Source organism: Borostomias antarcticus (assembly GCF_949987555.1).
Source record: "Borostomias antarcticus genome assembly, chromosome: 3".
Lineage (NCBI taxonomy): Eukaryota > Metazoa > Chordata > Actinopteri > Stomiiformes > Stomiidae > Borostomias > Borostomias antarcticus.
The window spans coordinates 7,155,124-7,177,767 of NC_140236.1; the positions used below are offsets into that span (position 1 = coordinate 7,155,124).

Consider the following 22,644-nt stretch of genomic DNA (forward strand, 5'->3'; position numbering starts at 1 on the left):
TTATACACAGCAGATTATAACAGAATGACAGCTGGAATCTACGTTGTCTGCAAATTAATGTTTATATTCACGCATAATGATAACAAAAAAGAGTGCACTCCATTTATAGTCTACAATGAAAGACAGTCATGTAGGAACTCCTATACGGTCGTCTACAAATGAAAGGGATTTGTAGGGTCATGACGCTCAGTGGGGAGGTCCTTATCTAGGACAGCAGCTGGGAGCTATTTACCACGTGACTGGAGAGATGTTAGAGCAGCCATCATTTTACCTAATTCATGTCCAACGCAAAATGGAAAGAGGTACAGGGATAAAACTAACAGCCATGGAGTAGCTCGGGGACCCGAAAGTCTTCCATACACCAAGCCTATCTGTTATTTTATTGCTCTTATGAAGAAGTAGCCAAGGTGAGTTTTATGTTCGCATTTATGTTATGTTCGGTGCCATTTGTGTGAGCGTTTGTTTCAGCTTTGCCAAAATGTTTTCCAATGCAAATAATTCTACCTAAGTAGACCTATAGCGAGTATTGAAGGAATGTTAACTCTTTTGAGAACAAACTTGATAGCCTAAAGTTAGTCTTGTGTCAAGCAGCAACGTTGACAATATAGTTTGCGATTTTCCAAATATTATATTAACAGACTGCCTAGTACCGTGTCTTTGTTGCCGTACCTGAGGCTGTGTAGCTCAAATGTTATGTAGCTACTTCCTGTATGTGTAACATGTAACAGTCATCTCGCTACATTACCAGATACATTGTTACTTCTGCTGGCGCGTGCTGGTCGAATGTTAGCATATGGACACAGCATGGCCAATCTAGTCCAGGTTACACGATAGCCACAAGGTAAATTGTTGTTACCAGCAAACTCCATTTAACGACTTGTAGATATTTAGAGTATTATTCTAAAGATGTCACCAATGTTACTAATAAGTGCTGATTGAATGTTGTCTGATTGATCCAATTAAATGCAGGTGGGAAGATGCAATCTGTCTTTACTGGGTAATTTTGATGAAGGGAGAAAATGTACTAATTTGTGAACATCAGAGTAGGGATACCCCCAAAGATCATCATAGGCCATACTCCGCAATGTCATTGCATTGACAATTCATTGGTATCCTTCTAAATGAATTAAATTTTCAGTGAAGCATGGGCTGATGGAAACTATACATCAGATCAAGTCTAGAGAACAACATATCCTTTCAAATCATTCACAAGCATGACTTCTGATTCACACCTTACAGGAAGTGTAGACTATGAAATAATGTGATGCAACCGCATATTAACGGTCCAAATTGAAGGATTTGCTTGTAGACTGTAATCTGTTACTCATACAGGTCGATGACTCCCTCCACCCATGATACTGGGGATTCTACATCACTCATCAGTGATTCAACATGAGCTAGGCTTTCTTTTGATACAATTGGCAAGGAACTTGAGAAGACAGTTGGTAAACTCTGCAGGTCATAGAACAGGCTGGGGCTGAAGTTCAGGTAGGCCCAGTTAGCACTGGGTCTAAATTAGTCTTCCACAAAAGACACAAGCCTTGCTTTGGCACAGCAAATCCTGCAGGTCCTCTGCCGCATATCAATCAGTTCACTACCTAGGGGCCCACCAACCCCTAGCCAGCTAGAGGACTCGAGCCCAAACACAACACAACACAAGGCACTCGCCACCTTTACAAATATAGAAGAGACCCACCCCCAAAATGGCACCATTCCTTTTGAAGTCATGATTAGATGGTTGCTTCCAGGGAGGGAGAAGGCGCCATGTATGACTGTATATTTCTGCCTGGAAATTACATTTGGTGTGAATGTTATGGTTGTGTAAGCGCTGTTGTGGAAGGGGAACGGTTAAACTTCAGCACAAATAGTGTGCAAATTAACATGTTTCACTCTCCCTGAAGGCTGGACAGGCATTGAAAAGGAGATTGTTTACATTCAGAGGCTGACCACCCGCTGCCTGCTTTTTCTCCCCTCCTGTTTTGCCATCACTGAGGAGACATGACCCATTTAAATGGTTGTTTACTTGCATTAGAAGAAGAGCCAAACACTTCTCAATGAACTCTTGTCTACAATTCAATTAGAGTGGCCTTCCCAGCAGCCCACGGGCCTTCCCAGCAATAGGGACAGAAACACAGAAGCTACGGACAGATCCCATATTGCTCCTGCATAAAAAATACAAGATTTGTGATTTTTTGTTGTTGATAATGCCTCAATTTAAACACAACCACAACATCACTCCTGAGTCATGGCTCTGCAATAGGCCTACCTATCGATTAAGGATTTGGAACATGATTTTAGGCGAGGAGCATTATACCATCGGCAAATATGTTTTAAAACTTCTTTACTATGATGGCCAAGTATTGCATAACAATGGTGTTTTAAGGAATGTGGCTGACTCAATGATCAAAACACAGAGCTTGATGGCTCATTGCAGCAGAGGGGTTGCGATATTAAATGCACTGTACCACGTCACTATAGTCACAGCTGTAAAGTACAGTTCATCAAGTTCTCATGAGAGATTCTGTGCCAAGTCTCTTGAGGTTTCCAGCCCTGTCCGCTGACGGAGAATTGCGGTCCAGTCTTTGCCACCAGTGTTTCCCCCGAAAACAACACTACAGCATGTTTTATATTTTTAAGCCAGACGTTTTATTATTGCTTTTCCTGTTATCCTCTGACTAGACAACCATGTAATAGGAAATGGCTTGGAGCTCTTTGGTCTTCTTATTTCCTATTTTGGGGAGTTGTGGGCATATTCTCTTTTAGTTTTAGAATACTGTGAGGTGTACAGCTCTTCACTGCACATGAGGATTGAAACCGTTGGGCCCAGTGTGCCTGTTCAGACTCTGGCCTGTAGCTTACTGCTATTCTGTGTTACAGTATATCTGTTCACACAGGCTTTCCCCCCACTACTGTGAAACAACATATTAGGTCGTTTACCCGCAGTGCTCTGCCAGTTGTGTAAAAAGGCATTATTGTTAAGGAATTATGTTGGCAATTTCTCAGCGACATCTTAATTTCCAAGAACTTGTTTTTCTCTTCCGTTTCATACCCTACAAGCTGGATTAAAGTAATGCAGGAAGGCCATCTAATCGAGTTAATTTGAAGTTGCAGATAGTCGATGCACTGTTAGCAGTTTAGCCTATTTGGAAACCTTTCATGGGTACCTGACAGCAGCAAGGTACAGTACCACTATTAATCATTTTTGTAATGATTAATGATTGTAATGCATTACTACAGCACACATCATTTTCATAAAGCTTTAATCTTTCATGGCCCTGGAATCACGTGGACATAGTCCCTGACCTCTAAGTGTTTTAAGGCCTGCTTTGAATACCAGACATGGGCCATTGATGTTATTAGCCTCTCTTACTCTGAAAATGTAATTTAATGTTATTTATTGCTTTATAAATGTTCTTAGCCAATAGACAAACATACTCCAGGAGCTTGCTCGATCGCCTTGTTGAGAGGTGTCAGGGAAGAATTTTTTACAGCTCACTTATCTGGCCCCCGGGTGATACTATTTTTTTGCTTCCCTCTGGAATATGTAGGGGTGGGACGTATGCCCACCTCCCTTGTTCTCTGTAAAGCGCGTTGTGTTGCCTCTGGGTATGAAATGCGCTATACAAATAAAGCTTTGATTGATTGATTGATTGATCAGCAATAAAATGGCAGGTTAAAGCCACTGTAGAAGTTAAGAAAAACAAACACACTGTAACTTGTGTAACAGCCACACGCAGGCCTCAATGTACGTTACCATGCCCTCTAATGAGAACAGAACAGTAAAGATTTTATGGCCATTGACCTACTAAACTGAGTGTATTACCTACGTGGTGCCACTGATTATATTTCCTGTCTTGGCATATCCCAATGCTGGCAGGAGGGTCCACTAAAGTGAGTCAGTGTAATGATTAACGTGTATCTCTCGTATGCTTTCATCTTGTCTCTAATCTCTTCAGGTGGGCTTTACCAACACCTGGCCTGACCCTCGTTTCCCAGCAACTAGTGACACGGGGACCAAAGTCGGCCCCCTGATTGGACGAGCGGGCTGTGGAGGTGGAGGAAGGGGGCGCAAGCTGATTTGCTCCCCCCTTTTTTCTTTGTTTTGAGGAGGGGGGGAGGAGGGTGCTGGTATAACTGCCCGGAGCATGGGGCAGAAAGTCCCAGGTGGCATAAAGACCATTGACATGCGGGACCCGGCGTTTCGGCCACTGAAGCTGGAGCTGCAGGCCCTAGATCACACCAAGCCGTCCCGCCTGGACCTGCTGCTGGACATGCCCCCTGCTGGCCAGGAGGTCCAGGTGCAGCACTCGTGGAACAACGACGACCGCTCCCTCAACATCTTCGTCAAGGACGACAACAAGCTGGTTTTCCACCGCCACCCTGTGGCCCAGAGCACGGACGCCATCCGGGCCAGGGTGGGCTACACCCGGGGACTGCACGTCTGGGAGATCAGCTGGGCCATGCGCCAGCGGGGCACGCACGCCGTGGTGGGCGTGGCGACGGGCGACGCTCCGCTGCACTCGGTGGGCTACACGGCCCTGGTAGGGAACAATCACGAGTCCTGGGGCTGGGACCTGGGGAGGAATAAACTATACCACGATGGCAAGAACCAGCCGGGGAAAACCTACCCGGCCTTCCTGGAGCCGGACGAGACCTTCATAGTACCCGACTCGTTCCTAGTAGTCTTGGACATGGACGAGGGGACTCTTAGTTACATAGTGGACGGACAGTATCTAGGGGTCGCTTTCAGAGGACTCAAGGGCCGGAAGCTGTATCCTGTGGTGAGCGCAGTGTGGGGACACTGTGAAATCCGAATCCGGTACATGAATGGACTCGATCGTAAGTACCAGCCACTCTTGAGTGCCGTTGCAGTACGGTTCGCACACTGCACTCTGGTTCTAATCCTTAATTCCTCTCCCTCTAGGGGAACCTGAGTAACAGTGTCTGCAGCACACATTTTATAACTTGGTCATAGACCCAATTTCTGTGTTTATTGATGTAATGAACATGGGTGTAACGACCAAGGGTTAGTCCCATGAAAACCACAGAGTACTGTAGGTTCAGCAGAAAACTACAGTAAGCCAGGCCACTTACTCAACTATTATGCAAACCAGCCATGACACGCCAGATAAGGATGCCATGACATCATTTTGACCTATGGCCCAGAGATTACAGGGCATTCATACTGAAATGGTTAGGTTGATCACATTTTATCCAACCGGATGTGAAATGTCTTTTAGTCTGAAGGGTGAATTGGTCGGAGCACAAAAAATGTTTTTGTTTTCATCACAAATGTAAAAGGACTCCCTTCGGGCTTTCCCCCGTGACTCCTTGGCTCAAGGGTCATGTGCTTTCAATGAGAAAGAAAGTTCATCAAAACATGTTGTCCTACTAGGGGAAGTGCGGCAAGTAGTCTTTGCTCATTGTCTATCATGGGATGATGAGGATCTGTTGGCAAGGATCTATGGTATAATTATGTACCAGGATGGATTCCATTCAGTTTCTCTGCTCTTCTCAACATATCCCAAGTGTAGGTTAGTTCCTCATTTAAAAAACAGTATAAAAGGTTATGGTAGTGTAACCGAGTGAAACAGAGTCCTTGTGAGTCTCGAGTAGGTAGGGAGTTGTTGGTTAAACTCACTCCCCCGATATCTATACCCCGCCCCCAGTATAAATACCACGCGTCAATTATGAGCTAGCTTTTCATTGGCGTAGCTGATTAAAACGCTCTTTGTCCTGCTGGAGAAATGGGTTTGAATTCCACCCAGTGCATGCAGAAACTTATGGGTTCCAGTAGCTCGCTGCTCTAATATTTTCTTTGCTGAAGTCGCTTGTGGCACTTCAGTAAATTTTGAAAAGTAGATCTCTGTGTGTATATAGCTAATTGGATGAAAGATTACTGTCCGTTTCTTGTCTGGGATTGATATCACTGTTACCTCAGTTTAGAAATAAATCCATCCGAATAACTAGTCGTCGACTTCTGGGAATAATGCATAATCGATATTCAAAATATGTATTCGATTCATAGGCTACCGCAAAACAGCGCGCGTCACACAATCTCCCGAGTCCAGCCCATCTTCTAATCATGACAAATTATTTTCAACATGGCCAAAACAGCCAAACGACTATGAACAGTATTTATCTGTCTGGCAAGGAAATACCTTACTTTCCTAAGACATGAAAGCTCCATTAATGCTTGTTCTTCACTATAGGCAGAGAGCGCCCTCTTGTGGTTACTGGTAACTAACTGTTGGTTAACTGGTAATGACAGTTCCATTGTATGCTTAATTTTCTATGCAAAATTATACAATACCATTAATTGATTACATTACAATTTCTGAAAATATTTAATAGAGAAAGTCAAATATCATGTCTGAGCTCAATTGACAGTCATAACTTACTAACAGTTGTGGTGCAAATACTTGTTAATCAGTATAAAACACTGAAAAATCTATGCATTGCTGAAAGTCATTTTGTTTGATGAGAATTAAGAATAAAATTTTGTTCTAATGTTATGATGCATACATTTTAGATATATGATCTAACTAACTTGGCCTGTCTTATCCTCCCCCCACAGCCGAGCCCCTCCCTCTGATGGACCTGTGCAGGCGCTCTGTGAGAGTAGCTCTGGGGAGGGAGCGTCTGGGTGAGATCCACGGCCTGCCCCTGCCAGCTTCCCTCAAGAACTACCTGCTCTACCAATGACCTCTACACGACTCACCACACCGCACGCCCCACCCTCCCTGTCTCTCCACTCTCTCTGGGATCCCCTCCCCCCCTCCAACGGGGAAACCTGTTTGACGACAACACACCAGCCACTGGAACTGAACCCCCCCCCCCAACCCCTCCCAGCTCTAAGGGCTGTTTTAACCTATAGCACGAGAGCACCACTGTGGGACGTTTGTAGCGTCAAGATCATCGGTGCCGCTTTAGGTTTTTAAATAATCCTGTTTTTATGGCTTATACTTCAATCATATTACTAGGACACGTCTGTGACGATAGATACGCTGAACACTATGCAGATACTGACCTGAGACCATTTTGGTGCTCCATCTCCAGACATTGTTTTTGGTGACTGAGTTTGATGGTACCTCAGTTGACATCCAGACAGACCTCTTGATGTTGATTAGTCACTCCTCAAGTGTTTATAAAAATGGAAATTATATATAGTGGCAACTTAAATGTTCTACAAGTTGGAATATTTAATTTTACATGGGGAGTAGTCATAAACTAGTTTGTCTCCAACCACAGGGTGACGCCATTCTCCTTTTTACCTGTTCATTTCCTCCTGTTTCTCCATAATGACATTGCAGCTGTAGCTTTGTTTTGTTTTTGTTTTTTTAATAAATGAAATTTTAAAGGATTACCAAGTTGGCCCTACTGCTCACAACACATTTGCTGGTAAGAGATGCTTGACCCTTTCACTATGGGTCTGTAGCTGTGTGTTTGTGAAGGTCTCACTGTTGTTGAGTAGCCTGTGTATAGGAACTGACCTCAGCTTGCCAACATGGGTGAAATGGTAGTACAGTACAACTCTGCTGGACACAGTGGGGGACCCTTATGGATAACGATCACCCTCTGCACTATCAGGTTTTCTCTGCAATATTTGAAGTGCCTGTTTCTTAACTGTTTGGGCATCCCTAGGTCACTACCAGGTGACTTTACATCACTGGTCATTTGTAGCATGCAACCAGCAGATTTGTTTCTTGTTGCCCAACCAATACAATCGCTGTACAAATGTCTATGATCATGTTCATTATTCTTGTTGTTCCTTGCTCTCGGCCCATATACAGTAGTATTGATCTATTTTGGGGATTTATTAGGGGAAGGGAGGGGTAGGGGTCATCAAATGTAAGTGTGGAGACAATGTCTGGTGGCATGGTGCCTTTTTAGATACCCATTTCTTGTTTTTGTGGGATGGCATTGTAATGTGCAGTGATGCAGGACAAGACAATCCACACTTGCTGCTTCAACGTATGACAGAGAAGGTGAAATTGCCCAGATATTGTCAGGAACCTATATTGAAAACATTTACATGCTAGTATTTTTAAATGTGGAGATGTATTGTGCTGAGCATGGACAACAACCTGTACCACACACTTATCCTTTCCTCTTTGCTTGCAACTGCTCACTGTTTGTATATTCTTTGATGTAGATTGTTTGTAACTGCCTAGTAAAGTTTATTACAAATTATGTTTTGTCAATTTGACTCTTTTCTCTTGAAAGTGGATATGAGGGCAACCGAAAATGTTTGGCTATTAACTTGATAATTTAAGGACAAATTTTTCCTCAATCCCGTTGGGGAAGCCAAAACCTTTTCACTGTATTTTAACCTCTAACACTTAACCAGTTTTACGTGTAATGGAGGCCAATACATTGTATTCAAACCAAATGTGTCAGAAATTGGATTATCTGAAATCTTTGGGAGACTGAATAGAATAGAAAGTTTATTTGCCATGTGTAACAAGTACAGTTACATGGGAATTCTGTAATCGCTTGTCCTTACAGGATGTTATCAGTGCTGATCAGTTCCTCATTCCAGTCCTAGGTATCAATTGAAAGGTACCCAACCTGGAAATTACTTACTATCCTTCATCAGTCTATTAGCATCATACTCATAGCTCTGGAGGTAGAGCGGCCGGCTGGGGATTGCAAGGTGGTTGGTTTGATCCCAGCTTCCGACATTGTGCCTAAGTGTGCTGAAGACACTGAACCTCAAAATCGTTCACATGCAGCACAGTGACATAGTACCTAGTACTGTTGCCTTACAGCAAGAAGGTCTCCAGGCCTTTCTGTGCAGAGTTAACATGTTCTCTTCGTGTTCGCAAAGGTTTCCTCCCAAAGAACCCAATTTGAAAAACATGCAGAAGAACAGATGCTCTTCAGTCTGGTCCCTGAGCAAGACCTGGACTGAGGACTTCCCCGGGGGCCATGAACGATGGCTGCCCGCTGCCCCTGGAGGAGGATGTCTTGGATGGGAGAAATACAGTGAACAATTTCCACCAGCGACACTTTAAGCATGTGTGTGCTGTGTTTGCCACTCACGTGTGTATGTAATCAATGTCACCGTGTAAAAAGACCCTCTTGAATTGCTATGTCTGTGTCCATGATGTAGTGCAATTACTGTCTAATTAGTTTGAGATGGCTCCATTTTTTTGGACAAAACCCCACATGGTTTCTGGGAAGATTCTATAATGGCCAGCCTGTATCAGTGAGGTCAAACCTTAGTCGTTAGTACAGGTATTGATCCCTTTTGACATAGGCCCCAGCCCTGGGGTGTGACCCTGACTACTGGAACTCTATTCTGTCAGCACAGTAATTTTCTAAATATAGGTGTACTGTAGGTAGGCTGTTAGTTACAGACAAGCCAGGCTGCTGCTCTGCTACTGTATATGGCCTACAGGTTGAGCTAAAACGCTGTCCTCTTCAGTATCTGCACCTCCTCTTTTACACCTCTGGGTGGTGTGCTGGTAGCTCTTCCTGTCTGTTATGAAACAGGTTCAAAACAACACCTGTAGGCTATTGCAGCGACCCGGACATTATGTGAATAATTAGCTAACAGTAATGAACTAGATCAACCTGCCGTGATCGGATGTTTTGACACAAAAGCAATAGATTGTGATCGTACAGACATCCTGACAACAACAGCGCTATCCAGGTTATCTGTCTGTAGGTCAAGCCCCTAGATATGATCGAGTCACGTAGTCACATTCCAGCTTCCGATACACACCTCCAACTCCCATTGGTCGTCGGCACAAAACATCATGTGTGCATTCAGTTGTCGAGATGCCTCAGTGAATGTCCATGGTGTCAAGTTCACTCCGTAATAAAGGTCACTGCTGGCTGTTTAATAAAATAGGCTTTACTGTATTCCACATAAACAATAGTGAAAATAGGTGTAGGACAATTAGATGAGTCATTACTGTGCATGCAAACGAAAGAAACTGTAAATTCCTATAACCAGGCACTGACCACTTTTTCGCAGATGCAGATTAACATTCTGTCATGTACAAGGACATGCTTACTTGAGAGCTTCTCCTCGCAGACCGTAAAAACTATTCATAAAACATTCAATAATGTATATAACATAGGCCTATATATTTTAGAATGCATTATATATAAAAGCTTAATATTAAGCCACCCTCACAAATATGCCTCTTATTTTGATCGGCTTAATATAAACGTAAACGAGGCACGTGTTTTCCCCCCAAATGTGTTGACGTCACGGACAACGCCCCTTACCAGCCCCCATGACTCAGTGCTCACACCATGGTTCGCATTTTAGATTCTGCGCAGGAGTCAGTCAAAAGCCGGGTGGACCATAGAACAGCTGTCCCCTCTAGCCATACTAGCTAACGTTCAGAAGAGGCACAAGAAGAGTATGTTGATCGTTTGAAAATGGCACAAAAAGACACACTAATGCATCTCTTCGCAGGGGGGTAAGTGTTTTTGATTCATTCTAACACTAACGTTAACGTTACGTGCAAGAAAGACATTGCTAGCTAGCACTGAGAGCTAGCTAGGTTACCCACTGGCTGCATCAGGGGTTCGCTGTTTACGAGATAACTAGTTACATTACATGACGGTTTGCTAAAACCGAAGAACTGGTTTCTTCAGTAGTAGCTGCATGTTAACGAACTGCTCTCATTATGTATAGAGCCACCTAGCCATAGCTAGTGTGGTAGCAACACGGCTCACTTACCTGGCTATTGAACATTGTTCACATTATTTAAATGGAAATGTTTTGCTGATGGCCTCCAGTTTTCCCAAGTAATGTTACCTAAAGTTATTGCGTTAAATAGACGCAGCTGGCAATCTAAAATTGGTTATCCACTACATGCCGAACGTGCTAGCTAACGTTAGCTAGGCTAGCTAGTTACGCGAAACAAGACTAAGGACGCCGCTCGTGGGTATCTAGCTAGCTCACGTTAACATTCATTGCGGTAGTGCTAGCTAACACTAAGCGAGGGACTACGTAGTCTAGTTGAATGTTACGCGTGCCATGTTAGTGTTTCTAGTTATCTCGATGTCATAATATCATACAGTAAAGCTGATATGATATGAATGGACATAGGACATACGATTCATATTGTGTGTGATGAACCTAACGTTAATTAGCTCGCGTATGTAGCTAGCTAGCCCGATTGTTCAGATGCCTGGCAAGTGGCATACGTTCCTAGTCTGACCCTAGAACATGTCCTCCCTTGATAGCTGACGTTAGCTTTTACAATGCTCTATAAGCTAGCTAGCACATGTAGCCTGTTGTAGCTAGCTATCTTGTGATATCAGTTTATGATAACGTAAAGTTATTTTATAAGCTCATATCAAATTATTATAAAACAACATTTTTGGGCTGGATAACCGTGAATTTACAGTTCACACATGGTTATAACAGATAAGCATGGTGCTGCTCTCCGTGACTAACCAATAATCTGAGGTTTTGAAGGTCATCCTTTGACACGTTTTGACATTTTAGTAACACAGTATTATGGTAAAGGATGATATCCTTTTATTATTAGGTATTATTTTACCGTAGCATTGATTTGACACCTTTAAACTTTAAGGCATGCATCAACACATCTTAAACCATATATTAGATGGTTTACCACTATGAGAGGATGAATGATAGTTTGTACTAGTTACACTAACCTCATAAACAGTATATCTGGTGAAAGGGCACAAAGGCAGCCCATACTTACTTACATTACTTACTTACTTACATTTGCTGGCAGATTATCTCACAGTCAGGACAAAACTCACACCAGACATGTAAGCCTATATCAAACATCAGGGTAACAGTCATCATACTGAGATCTCAAGAATCTAACCAACAGGCAATTGTTATGCACTTGTTGAGCAGACTGCTGACAACAGATATTGGTGGTTGTATGTTTTATTGCACACACTAAAAATCATTAGGTGTAGAGCTGATTCATGTTTTTCTTGGGTGAGAACACCACATTGACACAACAGATCTTGCTGTTGCCTAACTCGTTTTCGTTCTGCAGTCTGCACAGCTGCCTGTCAAGTAGGGTTATACAAAATATGCAGTGTCGCCTAACTCATATCTAGTCCCCCTCACACAGTTGTTTTTACCCCATTAGATAGCCTGGCCGCATGACCAGTGAGTGGAGATCTAGTCAACACCTAGGCATTGCTTGCTTGTCTTACTTGACATTGGCCCTTCAGACACACAATATTAGGCAGGCTTAGACTAATCTACCTCTCTCTTCTAAGCTTGTCTTTGCGAAGGTTGTAGACTGCTTATGTTCTCCATTGAGGTCTGTGATGGTAAAGATGAATGGTTTATTTTTTACGGCCGAGGAACGAGACGACCATAACCATATAAGATCATAGCACATAGCCAGATCTACCTCTTCATGGAAAAATGAATTCCTCATCCAAAGATTTGCGTGAGAACAAATCCCTGGGGTGCTGAACGGGGCAGTACGTTGTTATTACTGTATGTCTCTTATCATCAACGCAAATGATTAGACACTATCATAGATAATATACATTGGAGTAGCTTTTGTGATTACTTTTTTATAGCTCACCCTGAGCTCTTTCATCTGTGTGTTGTGTGTTCAGATGTAGTGGTACGGTGGGAGCCATCGTGACCTGCCCCCTGGAGGTGCTGAAGACACGGTTGCAGTCCTCCGGTCTCGCTAGCCTCAGGCCCATCTTCCAGGTCCATCTGGGCACGCTCAGCGGCACTGGAGTCATCCGACCAGGGCCGGTTTCGCCTGGCCTGCTGCAGGTCTTACGGTAAGCTGCCTGCTCTTCCTGGTATTGTAGTGTTGACTCCATCCATGCCCTGCTTGGACCACTTGTGCATTGAATATTTTAAGATAACAAAACGTTATTGTCTATTTACATTACATGGAAATTTGCCTTTTGTACTCTGGCAACACAGTAAAACAGATAAGCAAACGTTGATAGAAATCAACACACGAGCCAGGTGCCTAGGGTCAGCACCCTGAGAGGATATTCCATTTTACAGCATTGCAGTTGGAGAAGAGAAGAGAGAAGGTAAATGATATACTGTAGATGATAGTACTGCAGTGGTGGTTAACTGCTAATCGGTGTCCTGTCTACATCCTTTGGGATCTCTATTGTCATAGAGATGTTGTTTGGGCTTGTCAGATGTGGTGGCACAACAGGCCAAGTAATAAAACAACGTTTTAGGGGAAGAGTTTTATAAACTCCATAGTGGTTCCCCTTCTAGTCTGACCAGGGAGATTATTTTGAGAACACTCTCTCCCTGCTGATGTCATCCATCCATGTGAGAGCCACTAATCCCGTGTTACATAAAATGAGGAGATTAAGCCCATAGTATCTGGTGAAGCGCTCTTTACCAGCTGTAATGATGCCCAGTAGAGAAGGGGAATACTTTTACTACCAGGATGCTTATGTAAGGTTATGTGTACCCTATCCAATGTCTCCATGACCGAAAGCAAATTCCTAGTACATTGAAAAACTGCATGGCAACAAACCAATTCTGATTCTGAAAAAATGGGCCTGTGGCACTGGTGGGATCATCCTGAGGCCCATTTTGGGCAAGGTAGCCACAGTGAGCAAAGCTGAACAGGAGGTAGAAGCGGTTCAGTATGAGGCTGTGAGACTACCCTATCTCAGGCTCATATTACACACTTCAAGGGTTTGGGCCCGTTGGCTGAACCGGTCTAGACTGGAGTCAGCTGAGCAGTTGGTAGAAACGGTTTGCAATTTTAATAGCTGACCTTGACTGACTACTTTGGAGTTTGGGATGTTGCATGCAAAGTGTTGAAGTTTAGCCTTGTTATTTAAGAAATAGCCTAATATATATAAAAGTTTACGTTTTTTATTTTTTTTATTTTTAATACAATTTAAGCAAATGTTATTTCCCCATGCTGCTCAGAATTGCATGCATTTAAGCTTTTTTGTAGTATTGTTCTAAATTTTTTGGGCATAGCCCAGGTTTTTGACGATCCAATACAAAACTAGCTCAGTATCACCATACTTTGTCACTTAATGATATTCAGGCCCTATAAGTTTTAATCACACCTCAGGGCATTTCCAGGACCTTTCTTCTATTCATTAGTGAGAAACCTCCTGGAAGCATTAAGCATTAAACACTGTTTGAAAAGAGGTGCTAAGTGATAGGGGGGAAGAAAAGGGTGCGAATGGTACCGGGTCACAGGTGTTACTTACAGATCTTAATTTATGCATTAGCTATCCACTACCCCCAAGCTGGCGCCATGCCTGGTTGTGGAATAAAGGTCGTGCTCTAGTTATAACTAATGCGCGTGTGTGTTTGTGATCACGTCCCCCGTGTGATACGTCAAACCCGAGAGGAGCCGGAGTTCATGGTCCTCTCTACAGGGTACAAACAGCCCTCCAAAACAAACTTTAATTGTCAGGGCGGGGGCTGTCCGGGGGCAATGTTTGGGTTGATTCAAGAGATAAAGCAGCCAATTACACCTGTGTGCTCAGCCTCCGTTAGCCTCCGTTACTAGACACAGGGCTGGTTGTTGAATACAACGTCCATGAGAAGTCAGATAAATAAACATGTTGTTCAGTTAACCATTGTTGTATTTATATTGAAATTGCTGTTTTTTATTTATTTAATTTCAGGTCAATTCTAGAAAAAGAGGGACCAAGATCTCTTTTCCGTGGCTTAGGGCCAAATCTAGTCGGTGTGGCTCCTTCAAGGTAACCTCGATCTCCAATCTCAGTACACTTTGCATTTGAAAAAGGTGCTTTTGGTAGAAGAGCACGTTTGCACTATATTTACACCCCCCCCCCCCCCCCCAATGTAACACCCTGTGGATACTAATACACCACTTACTGATAGTATGTGCAATAAAAGTCCAGAAGAAAATAAGATATCTAAACAGCAGGAAGGCATCTAAGACCTGACCTTTTCCTCTAGTTACATGAACATGCTTCGTTATCAGTGCAGCACTGTTAAGAAACCATCCGACGGGGTAATATTTGCGGATGTCAGTGTATCCAGGAGAGCAGGGGTAATTAAAATGGGTCAGAAAACAGCCCAGAACAACAACAACGAAACCTTTTTTTTTTATCAGAAAACAGTATTGAGCATTTTATGATGGTTGCTTCACAGGGCATATTTTAGACTTTCACCCTTGTTCTAGAATTCCCTGTAAGCATTAACAAAGGCATTGTTAATCATGTGTACAGTATTTCCTCACAGGCTATCTTAGTGCCAGACTTGGTTGTACTGTACTGTAGGAGGAATAACATATGGTTGTACTATACCCAGTATGAGGAATAACACAAGTGGCTTGGTTGTCCCTCTCCCCCATTGCCCAGCTTCCAAAGGCCCCATATTCAGAATAGCTCCAGGTTCATCTGTGGAGCCCAGTGCTTATTCAGCCCATTTTGATGCCTGGTGCTGTGACACACAGGCTGTTCCAGAAGCACAGCAGCAGAGGTCAGGCAGCAGGGAACAGACTGATCTGGACACACTCTGTCAGACTTACTGCAGCTGACATGTTGATTACATAAACACACGGAGGCTGTGAAACCACACTCCTGTATTAAAAATACATAGATGTTTTTTGTCCCCCCCAGATTATAACACCCAACTAATTTGCTTTGCAGAGCTATCTATTTTGCTGCCTACTCGAAATCAAAAGAGGTTTTCAACGGTGTCTTCGTTCCTAACAGTGGTGCTGTGCACATGTCCTCGGCTGGCGTGGCAGGTGAGACGGTGTCCTTACAGTATACGACTCTTATTGGTGCACAACTGCGGGGGGGGGGGGGGGGTGGTCACGATTCGATTACAAAATGATTCTCGAATCTTGATCGTCTTAGATTCTGTCTTATAGATGTCGAATTAAAAATTTTAATGCACCCCTCCCATTTAACTGCAGTAATAGATGATTACACAAAGGTCATATAGACTCATCCAAACACTTCAACTCCACAACTACAATTCATTTCGCCCATACTTGAGAAAAGACGCCGTTAGCATTTTTCTTCAGTTAGCAATGCTAGTGAGTTTTAAAGACGGCACTAGTATACCTTTGCAACGTCATGTAAATTATCCTCCAAATAATTCAATACTTTGTGTCTATTTTTTAATAGTCTTAGAATGCTATTTTTGCATCAGGTTTAATGATGTGTTAATTGACAGTTGTACAGTATGTTGCATACAACTCTTGTATGTGTGGAACTGTGGAACACAAACGCAGAACCAACAAAACATGCAGCGAGTCAGCGACCAATTAACGTACAATAGTTAAACCAATGCACAAAAACAAAATGGATTGACAGGTATATCATTCTAAGTCTCTTCACTGACGGACATGAAACATTGGAGTTATTTATACTCTTTGGATGATTATTTATGAGTTCGCAGAGGTATGCTAGTGCTTACATTAGAACTAGCATTGCTAACCAGCAACCAAAAATGCATCCTTTACAGTATGAGTGACTGGTGCTAAAAAATAACAACAGATTTAAAAAAAATCTGTACATCGATTCCTAATCGTAAAACATAGAATTGTGGTTTTTAGATTCGCACACAGTTTGAGGACAACAATGGCAGTGCTCTGAACACCTGTCTTTGTAGTGTATTAGCTCATAACATCCATGTACAGTATGCTGCCCTGACAAAGCATTTTACTTGACTTTCTTTGTTGTTTCTCTTCCTTGTCTCAGCCTTTGTTACAAATTCCCTGATGAACCCCATCTGGATGGTTAAGACCAGGATGCAGTTGGAAAAAAAGTGTGTACATCCATAATTCGTTCCTATTTCTTTTAATGTACATTAAACTAATTCCTACATATTCCAATATACTGTATGGTTGTCACTGGATTGGTCGACAATTGCTCACGTCATCGCTGTCAAAGGTTATATTACATGTGTAACATAACCTTTGGCAGCAGTGACGTTAGCAGCACTGTCCTTGGGTTACACATTGCACATGATTTAACAGGTGACCGTAGTCCATAAATACTCATGCTGACGTACCTTGGTGGGTCGAAACGAAGGGTCTATATTTGCTCAGTCAAGAGCACCGACCAGTAGTTTCATGAGAGGTCAAATGGACAGCAAGTATGTCAATGCAAACCAGAATATTTTAACCCAATGAGTAGTTGTCCTCCATTACAGGCAGGTTATCACTGAGAGTAGATTAAGTAGTTAATGTTTAAGGAAACATTTGCTGAACTATATAAAAGTAAATGAAGAGAAAAATAAATGTAGTTAAGAAATTAAAGTTTAATGCCACCCAAGGGTAAATTAAGAGAGTTAAAACGAAGTTCACTGTTGTCTGTGTGCAAAAACGGAAAATGAAGCATGCATATACCGGTAGTGACCTTAAATAAAATCTATGATCTGATGTGTAACCCCACCCCCCCCCACCACCTCCAGAGCACGAGGAGAGAAGAAGATGAATGCACTGCAGTGCGCCCGCTATGTTTACAAAACTGAAGGGATGAGGGGTTTCTACCGAGGCCTGACCGCGTCTTACGCCGGCATCTCGGAGACCATGATCTGCTTCCTCATCTACGAGACGCTGAAGAAACGCCTGGCGGAGCGCCGCTGCACCTTGCAGAACAGTGACATGGAGAAAGGAGCGTCGGACTTCCTGGGTCTAATGATGGCAGCTGCTTTTTCAAAGGGCTGTGCGTCCTGTATAGCGTACCCACACGGTAAGCGCCGGATCAGTGGGGGAACGTCGGGATAATTACAAATGCAAAAGGTTGTGCAATTTTGAACATTAGGTTTCACATTTACTTTTATTTTATTTTTTTCAGAGGTCATCCGTACAAGACTGCGAGAAGAGGGAAGCAAATACAAGTATTTCTTCCAGACGGCACGATTGGTGGCGGTAGAGGAAGGTTACGCAGCTTTTTACAGAGGACTCATTCCACAGCTTGTCAGACAGATCCCCAACACAGCCATTGTCCTTTCTACCTATGAACTTATCGTCCATTTGATGGGCGAGTCTTCTAAATGAAGACATGGGGGAAGAAGTTTGGCTGGGTCAACTGAAGACAAAGGGCCGTGATACCCAAGGCACATTTTGGCAAAAGCAATTGCAGCTCATGAACTTTTTGACAGACTGCTATAAACCGTTTCTCTTGTGGAATTTGAAGCAGGTTGTACTGTTATCCAAAGACCTGAAGCCTATTTTTATTTTGAAAGCATGTTGTTATTAGAAGGTGTTAATAATGCTCAAGGATTGCGGTACTTATGACATTTTTTGTTATCACACAAGATAAAAGGTCATCTGCATAGACGAGTACTGTTAAGTTAACTAAATTATTATGTATTTTTATTTGTTATTACTGTCTGTTATCGTACTCATATCAGTGGTGAATGTACAAAGATTCATCACTGGCCGGTTATTTCATTTCATTCAATGACGTGAAAAGATTAGGTAAAGGTATAGAATTGTTCCTTGCGAGCCAACAAACACACATATTGACCAGATAGTTCGGTTTATTCATTCACAATATTAGTGATTTTGAACTTTGAATTGTCACAGAGTAATTTATCATATTTTCCATGAATAATACAGGTTTATATTTTATTTGTTTAACGAAAGTCACCTTAAATAATATGACAACTTGAATGCATATTTGACCAGTGGCTCAATAAAACTGCATCAACAAAGTTTGATTAATTGTTTGAAAAAGTGACATTTAGATATTATATATTGGGCCTACATATTATTTGCCGGAAATGTTATACAAGGTACAAGAACCAACCTGGGTCCTTAAATTCGAATCTGCCCACTCCACTGAAGTTGACTGATTATTGAAGACCTCAGTAATGAGCTGAAATTCTGTCTGATATCAGGCTAGCAAGGTACAACGGGATCACTGAATCACTGATATTCAGCATGGGAAGTTTGGGAGCCCAAACATTTAACCACTGGACCGATGAGAAATTTTCCAAGTAAAAACATGTTATAGATGCATTCTATATTTAAGTTTTTTAATCAAGTCAAGTTTATTTGATATAACACATGACAAAAACATAAAATAACATAAGATGATAATTTATTACACAAGATTCTGTGACGCCACTTCAGTTAGATCTTCAGACCTCAAAGTCCCTGGTTGAAAAAAACAAAACATGACGTACGAGTGAAGGATGAAGTAAAATCATATGGGCTGTAAAATCATTTGAATGTACTGTATATTACCTCATGGAGTCAGCATTTAGCTGTAGCCAAAATAGCTTTCTGGGTTAAACAAACAAGTCTTGAAGGAAAAGTTGTTAAAGAATTTAATCTCAACCTAAAATCATAAAAAATATGAATAATAGGCTGGGTAAAAGCGTATTTTATTGATTGAATATCTTTGTACTGACGTCTTTTTAAAATGATGAAGCTAGAAAAATCTAAAGCATTTGAACATTTTAATAGATAAGAAACATCAAAACACTATTAGTTATCTCTAACTCTCTAAACTGAGTGTGCTGTATGTACCACATTAGATACTCACCAAGAAGTTGGTCCAAAAAATCTTTACAATAGTCCCAGTGTTTTAAAGGTTTACTGTTGCATGTGAAATACCCTGCCACAAAGAGGTGGAATAATTAGTGTTGTCAATACATGTACCCTTTAAATTAATATTGTTAATATAAAGAATGTCAACTTACTTTGTGAATTCTGTCTCATTTCTCTCTCAGCAATAATTTCTGTTGAAAGAGTGCAGTGTCATAACCCATTCATGTCAGTATGCATAATCCAGTCATAAAACTGGAATGATTCAGTCAAAAGGGGACTATGGTTGAGAATACTCTATGGCCCTAGGTATCGACATAGTGACACCTTTACAGGGGAGGTTGAAGTTAATCTGTATGAAAACAACTTACTCAACTCCTTTGTGTAATCGTCATCGAAGTGGTCTGTGCAGTTAATCATGCCTTTTAGGGAATGAGTGAGCCAGCAGGGAACAAAGGCTGAGTGGGATGAGTATTGTTTATGAAAAAAGGATGAAAAAGCTTTACATTAAAACATCTGTTTCAGATTTCTCATACAATATGGGAAAATAATATGTCAGACCTCCATCATGAGGACCTTTGATGCTGCATTGAAGAGTGGCCGCGCAACATAAACAAGTCTGTCTCCAACGCACACTACAAGAGATAAAGTCAATTAAATGAAATACGCTTCACATACAGTACCTCAGCATTCATGACTACTAAATGTTTCATTACCGAAGAGTTTGGTCTGTTTGTATCAAGTCAGTAGTGAAGATAGGAATTTGTCATTTCAGTAGTGAATTTGCCTATGATGACAAAAGTCAGAAAGAGCTCAGTTATTAACACCTAATGTATTTCCATTTTGATTTCCTGTTTTAAATTAGTGAGATTTAAAATGAATACCTGCATACTGTGGCACAATTGAAGATTCGGAATATAGTGACACTACACAGAAGAATACACTCGTTTAGAGAGGGAATCATTCTATATTCACACGTTAAGTTCCACAATACTTCATTCTCACCTAACTGAGGCTTGAACTTTTCAATGAGCTCTTCTGTACAGCTAGTGGCAATTCTCGTACACTTCTGTACTACACAACCTGTAACAAAATCATAGGCCAGAACTGATTGAAAACTAATGTCTTTCATGCAACATACAGTATACACTGAATCATTCATACTCATTCATTCATGGTATACTTAAGCTTAATAGTTTGGACAACATTTCTGGCACTAGGTATATAAGTGATAAAAGTATCTCATTCTGAACTGGATCATATAGATACACTATCTGGTCATTCACCTTTTAGGTTGTTTGTAAGGGCTTTTCCATGTGTATTCATGCAGGCGTTGATGCTCCTGGCACATCGGGTGTTCACACATTCTGAAAACATATAAAGTCCTGTAAATGTCAATAAGTGAACATTGGCTGAACATAGCTGTTTTTTTTACAGGGAGGCTTCCTTTTTAACAGTATACTATATCGTATTTTGTATGTTGCACTGTATTTTCTTTACACTGCATTTTGTATTTGCACTGTCCTGTCCTGTCTGTCTTATATCGTCCTCATCTTATAGCTTGCGTTCTCAGGACTGCCTAACTGCCTCAGTCCCGCCTAACTGCCTCAGTCCCTAGAACTCTCACTGAGTTTGGGAAGAGGGCTTTCATATTCTCTGCTCCCTCTACCTGGAATGAACTTCAAAAATCTCTGAAGCTCCAGACTCTTGTAACAATGCATAATTTTAAAGCTCATCTCACAGACTTTTTAATGACTGATTTGGGAGTGTGCAAATGCTTTACTACATAATGTTTATTGGTCAGCGGTAGTAAGGGTGCATGTGTATGATGCTAATCTAACTTGACCTTCCTTCCACAGCATCCCCTTTAACCCCCCCCCCCCTTTCCTCCCTCTGGCTACAGTATGTATATCTCTCCCTTGTTCTGTCTGTGTTCTCTGTCTTCGGGCCAACTGTGTTCTATATTGGTCTGTCTTTGTTTTAGTTTCGTGTTGTTTTTAATGCTGCCATTTTGGTCAGGTGTTGCTCAAAAACAAGTTCCTTGACCTCAAGCTTCTTTACTTGGTGAAATAAAGGTTAATTTTTTATTTATTTATTTAAATTACGTAATATGTACAGAATGGAGTATGGTGAATGTACAGTGTATGTGTGCAGTGTAGTGTGATAGATCAGCAATGTTATATGTATGCAGTGTGTGTGCCATTGAGGTATGGGGGACACAAGCCTTGTTAATGAGTCTGATGGCCGCTGGAAAGAAGCTGTTTTTATGGCGTGTGGACCTGGCCCTGATAGACCGCAGTCTCCTGCCAGAGGGCAGTGGGTCAAAGAGATAATGACCGTGATGGGAAGGGTCGGCCCGTTTTAGGGTCCTGGAGGTGTGCAGGTGCTGTAGGGATGGCAGTCTGCAGCCAGTCACCCTCTCAGCAGCGTTGCAGTCTTCCCTTGTCCTTGTCTGTAGCGGCTGAGAACCAGATGGTGATGAAGGAGGTGAGGATGGACTCAATGATGGAGGTGTAAAAGAGTACCATCATTGCCTTTGGCATGTTACATTTCTTGAACAATGGAAGTACATCGTCTGCTGTGCTTTTTTGGTGAGGGAGCTGATGCACAGCTCCCACTTGAAGTAACGGAAGATGATGGTGTCCAGGAAGTGAAAAGAGTCAACAGTGGTCACTGGGGAGTCATTCAGTGTGATGGTGGGGGGGTAGGATTCTTTCTTAAGTCTACAATCAACTCCACTGTCTTGAGAGCGTTGAGCTCCAGGTTGTTTTGGCCGCATGAGGACAGCAGCTGGTCGATCTTCCACCGGCAGGCAGACTCGTTGCCCTCAGGGATGAGACAAATGAGGGTGGTGTCGTCTGCAAACTTCAGGAGCTTGACAGACTGGTGGCTGGAGCTGCAGCTGTTCATATATATACAGGGAGAATAATAGAGGGGAAAGAACACAGCCTTGGGGGGAGCAGTTTCACATGCTGCTTCCTGTCAGACTGTAAGTCTGTGATCCACCTGTGGGTGGGGTCGGGCACGTGCATCTGGGAGAGCACAGTATTTGTATACTGTAGGAATTAGGTCCTGGCATAGGTGCCTGTGGACTCCAGGTGCTGGAGAATGAAGTGAAGGGCCATATTAAGTAGGCGAAGTGCAGGGGGCCATGAGAGTGTCTGTGATGTATTTG

The 22,644-nt window shown here is 42.3% G+C and overlaps 2 protein-coding genes across 2 annotated transcripts; both read left to right on the plus strand.

Moving 5' to 3' along the window:
* Nucleotides 1–305: 305 nt before the first annotated feature.
* Nucleotides 306–7,191, plus strand: spsb1 (splA/ryanodine receptor domain and SOCS box containing 1). The gene is made up of 3 exons (XM_084461716.1): nucleotides 306–407; nucleotides 3,957–4,839; nucleotides 6,578–7,191. The coding sequence occupies exons 2-3, from the start codon at nucleotides 4,146–4,148 to the stop codon at nucleotides 6,703–6,705; spliced, it is 822 nt and encodes a 273-aa protein (XP_084317842.1). The 5' UTR covers nucleotides 306–407; nucleotides 3,957–4,145; the 3' UTR covers nucleotides 6,706–7,191.
* Nucleotides 7,192–10,301: 3,110 nt separating this feature from the next.
* slc25a33 (solute carrier family 25 member 33) lies at nucleotides 10,302–19,534 on the plus strand. Its single transcript, XM_084461689.1, has 7 exons — nucleotides 10,302–10,439; nucleotides 12,589–12,765; nucleotides 14,614–14,691; nucleotides 15,607–15,707; nucleotides 16,669–16,735; nucleotides 17,384–17,664; nucleotides 17,770–19,534. The coding sequence occupies exons 1-7, from the start codon at nucleotides 10,399–10,401 to the stop codon at nucleotides 17,970–17,972; spliced, it is 948 nt and encodes a 315-aa protein (XP_084317815.1). The 5' UTR covers nucleotides 10,302–10,398; the 3' UTR covers nucleotides 17,973–19,534.
* Nucleotides 19,535–22,644: the final 3,110 nt, after the last annotated feature.

Coding starts and splice junctions, on each gene's coding strand:
- spsb1 (XM_084461716.1), top strand. CDS start 4,146: ATGGGGCAGAAAGTCCCAGGTGGCATAAAGACCATTGACATGCGGGAC. Junction 4,840..6,577: donor GTACATGAATGGACTCGATC/GTAAGTACCAGC, acceptor CTCCCCCCACAG/CCGAGCCCCTCCCTCTGATG.
- slc25a33 (XM_084461689.1), top strand. CDS start 10,399: ATGGCACAAAAAGACACACTAATGCATCTCTTCGCAGGGGG. Junction 10,440..12,588: donor ATGCATCTCTTCGCAGGGGG/GTAAGTGTTTTT, acceptor TTGTGTGTTCAG/ATGTAGTGGTACGGTGGGAG. Junction 16,736..17,383: donor AGGATGCAGTTGGAAAAAAA/GTGTGTACATCC, acceptor CACCACCTCCAG/AGCACGAGGAGAGAAGAAGA.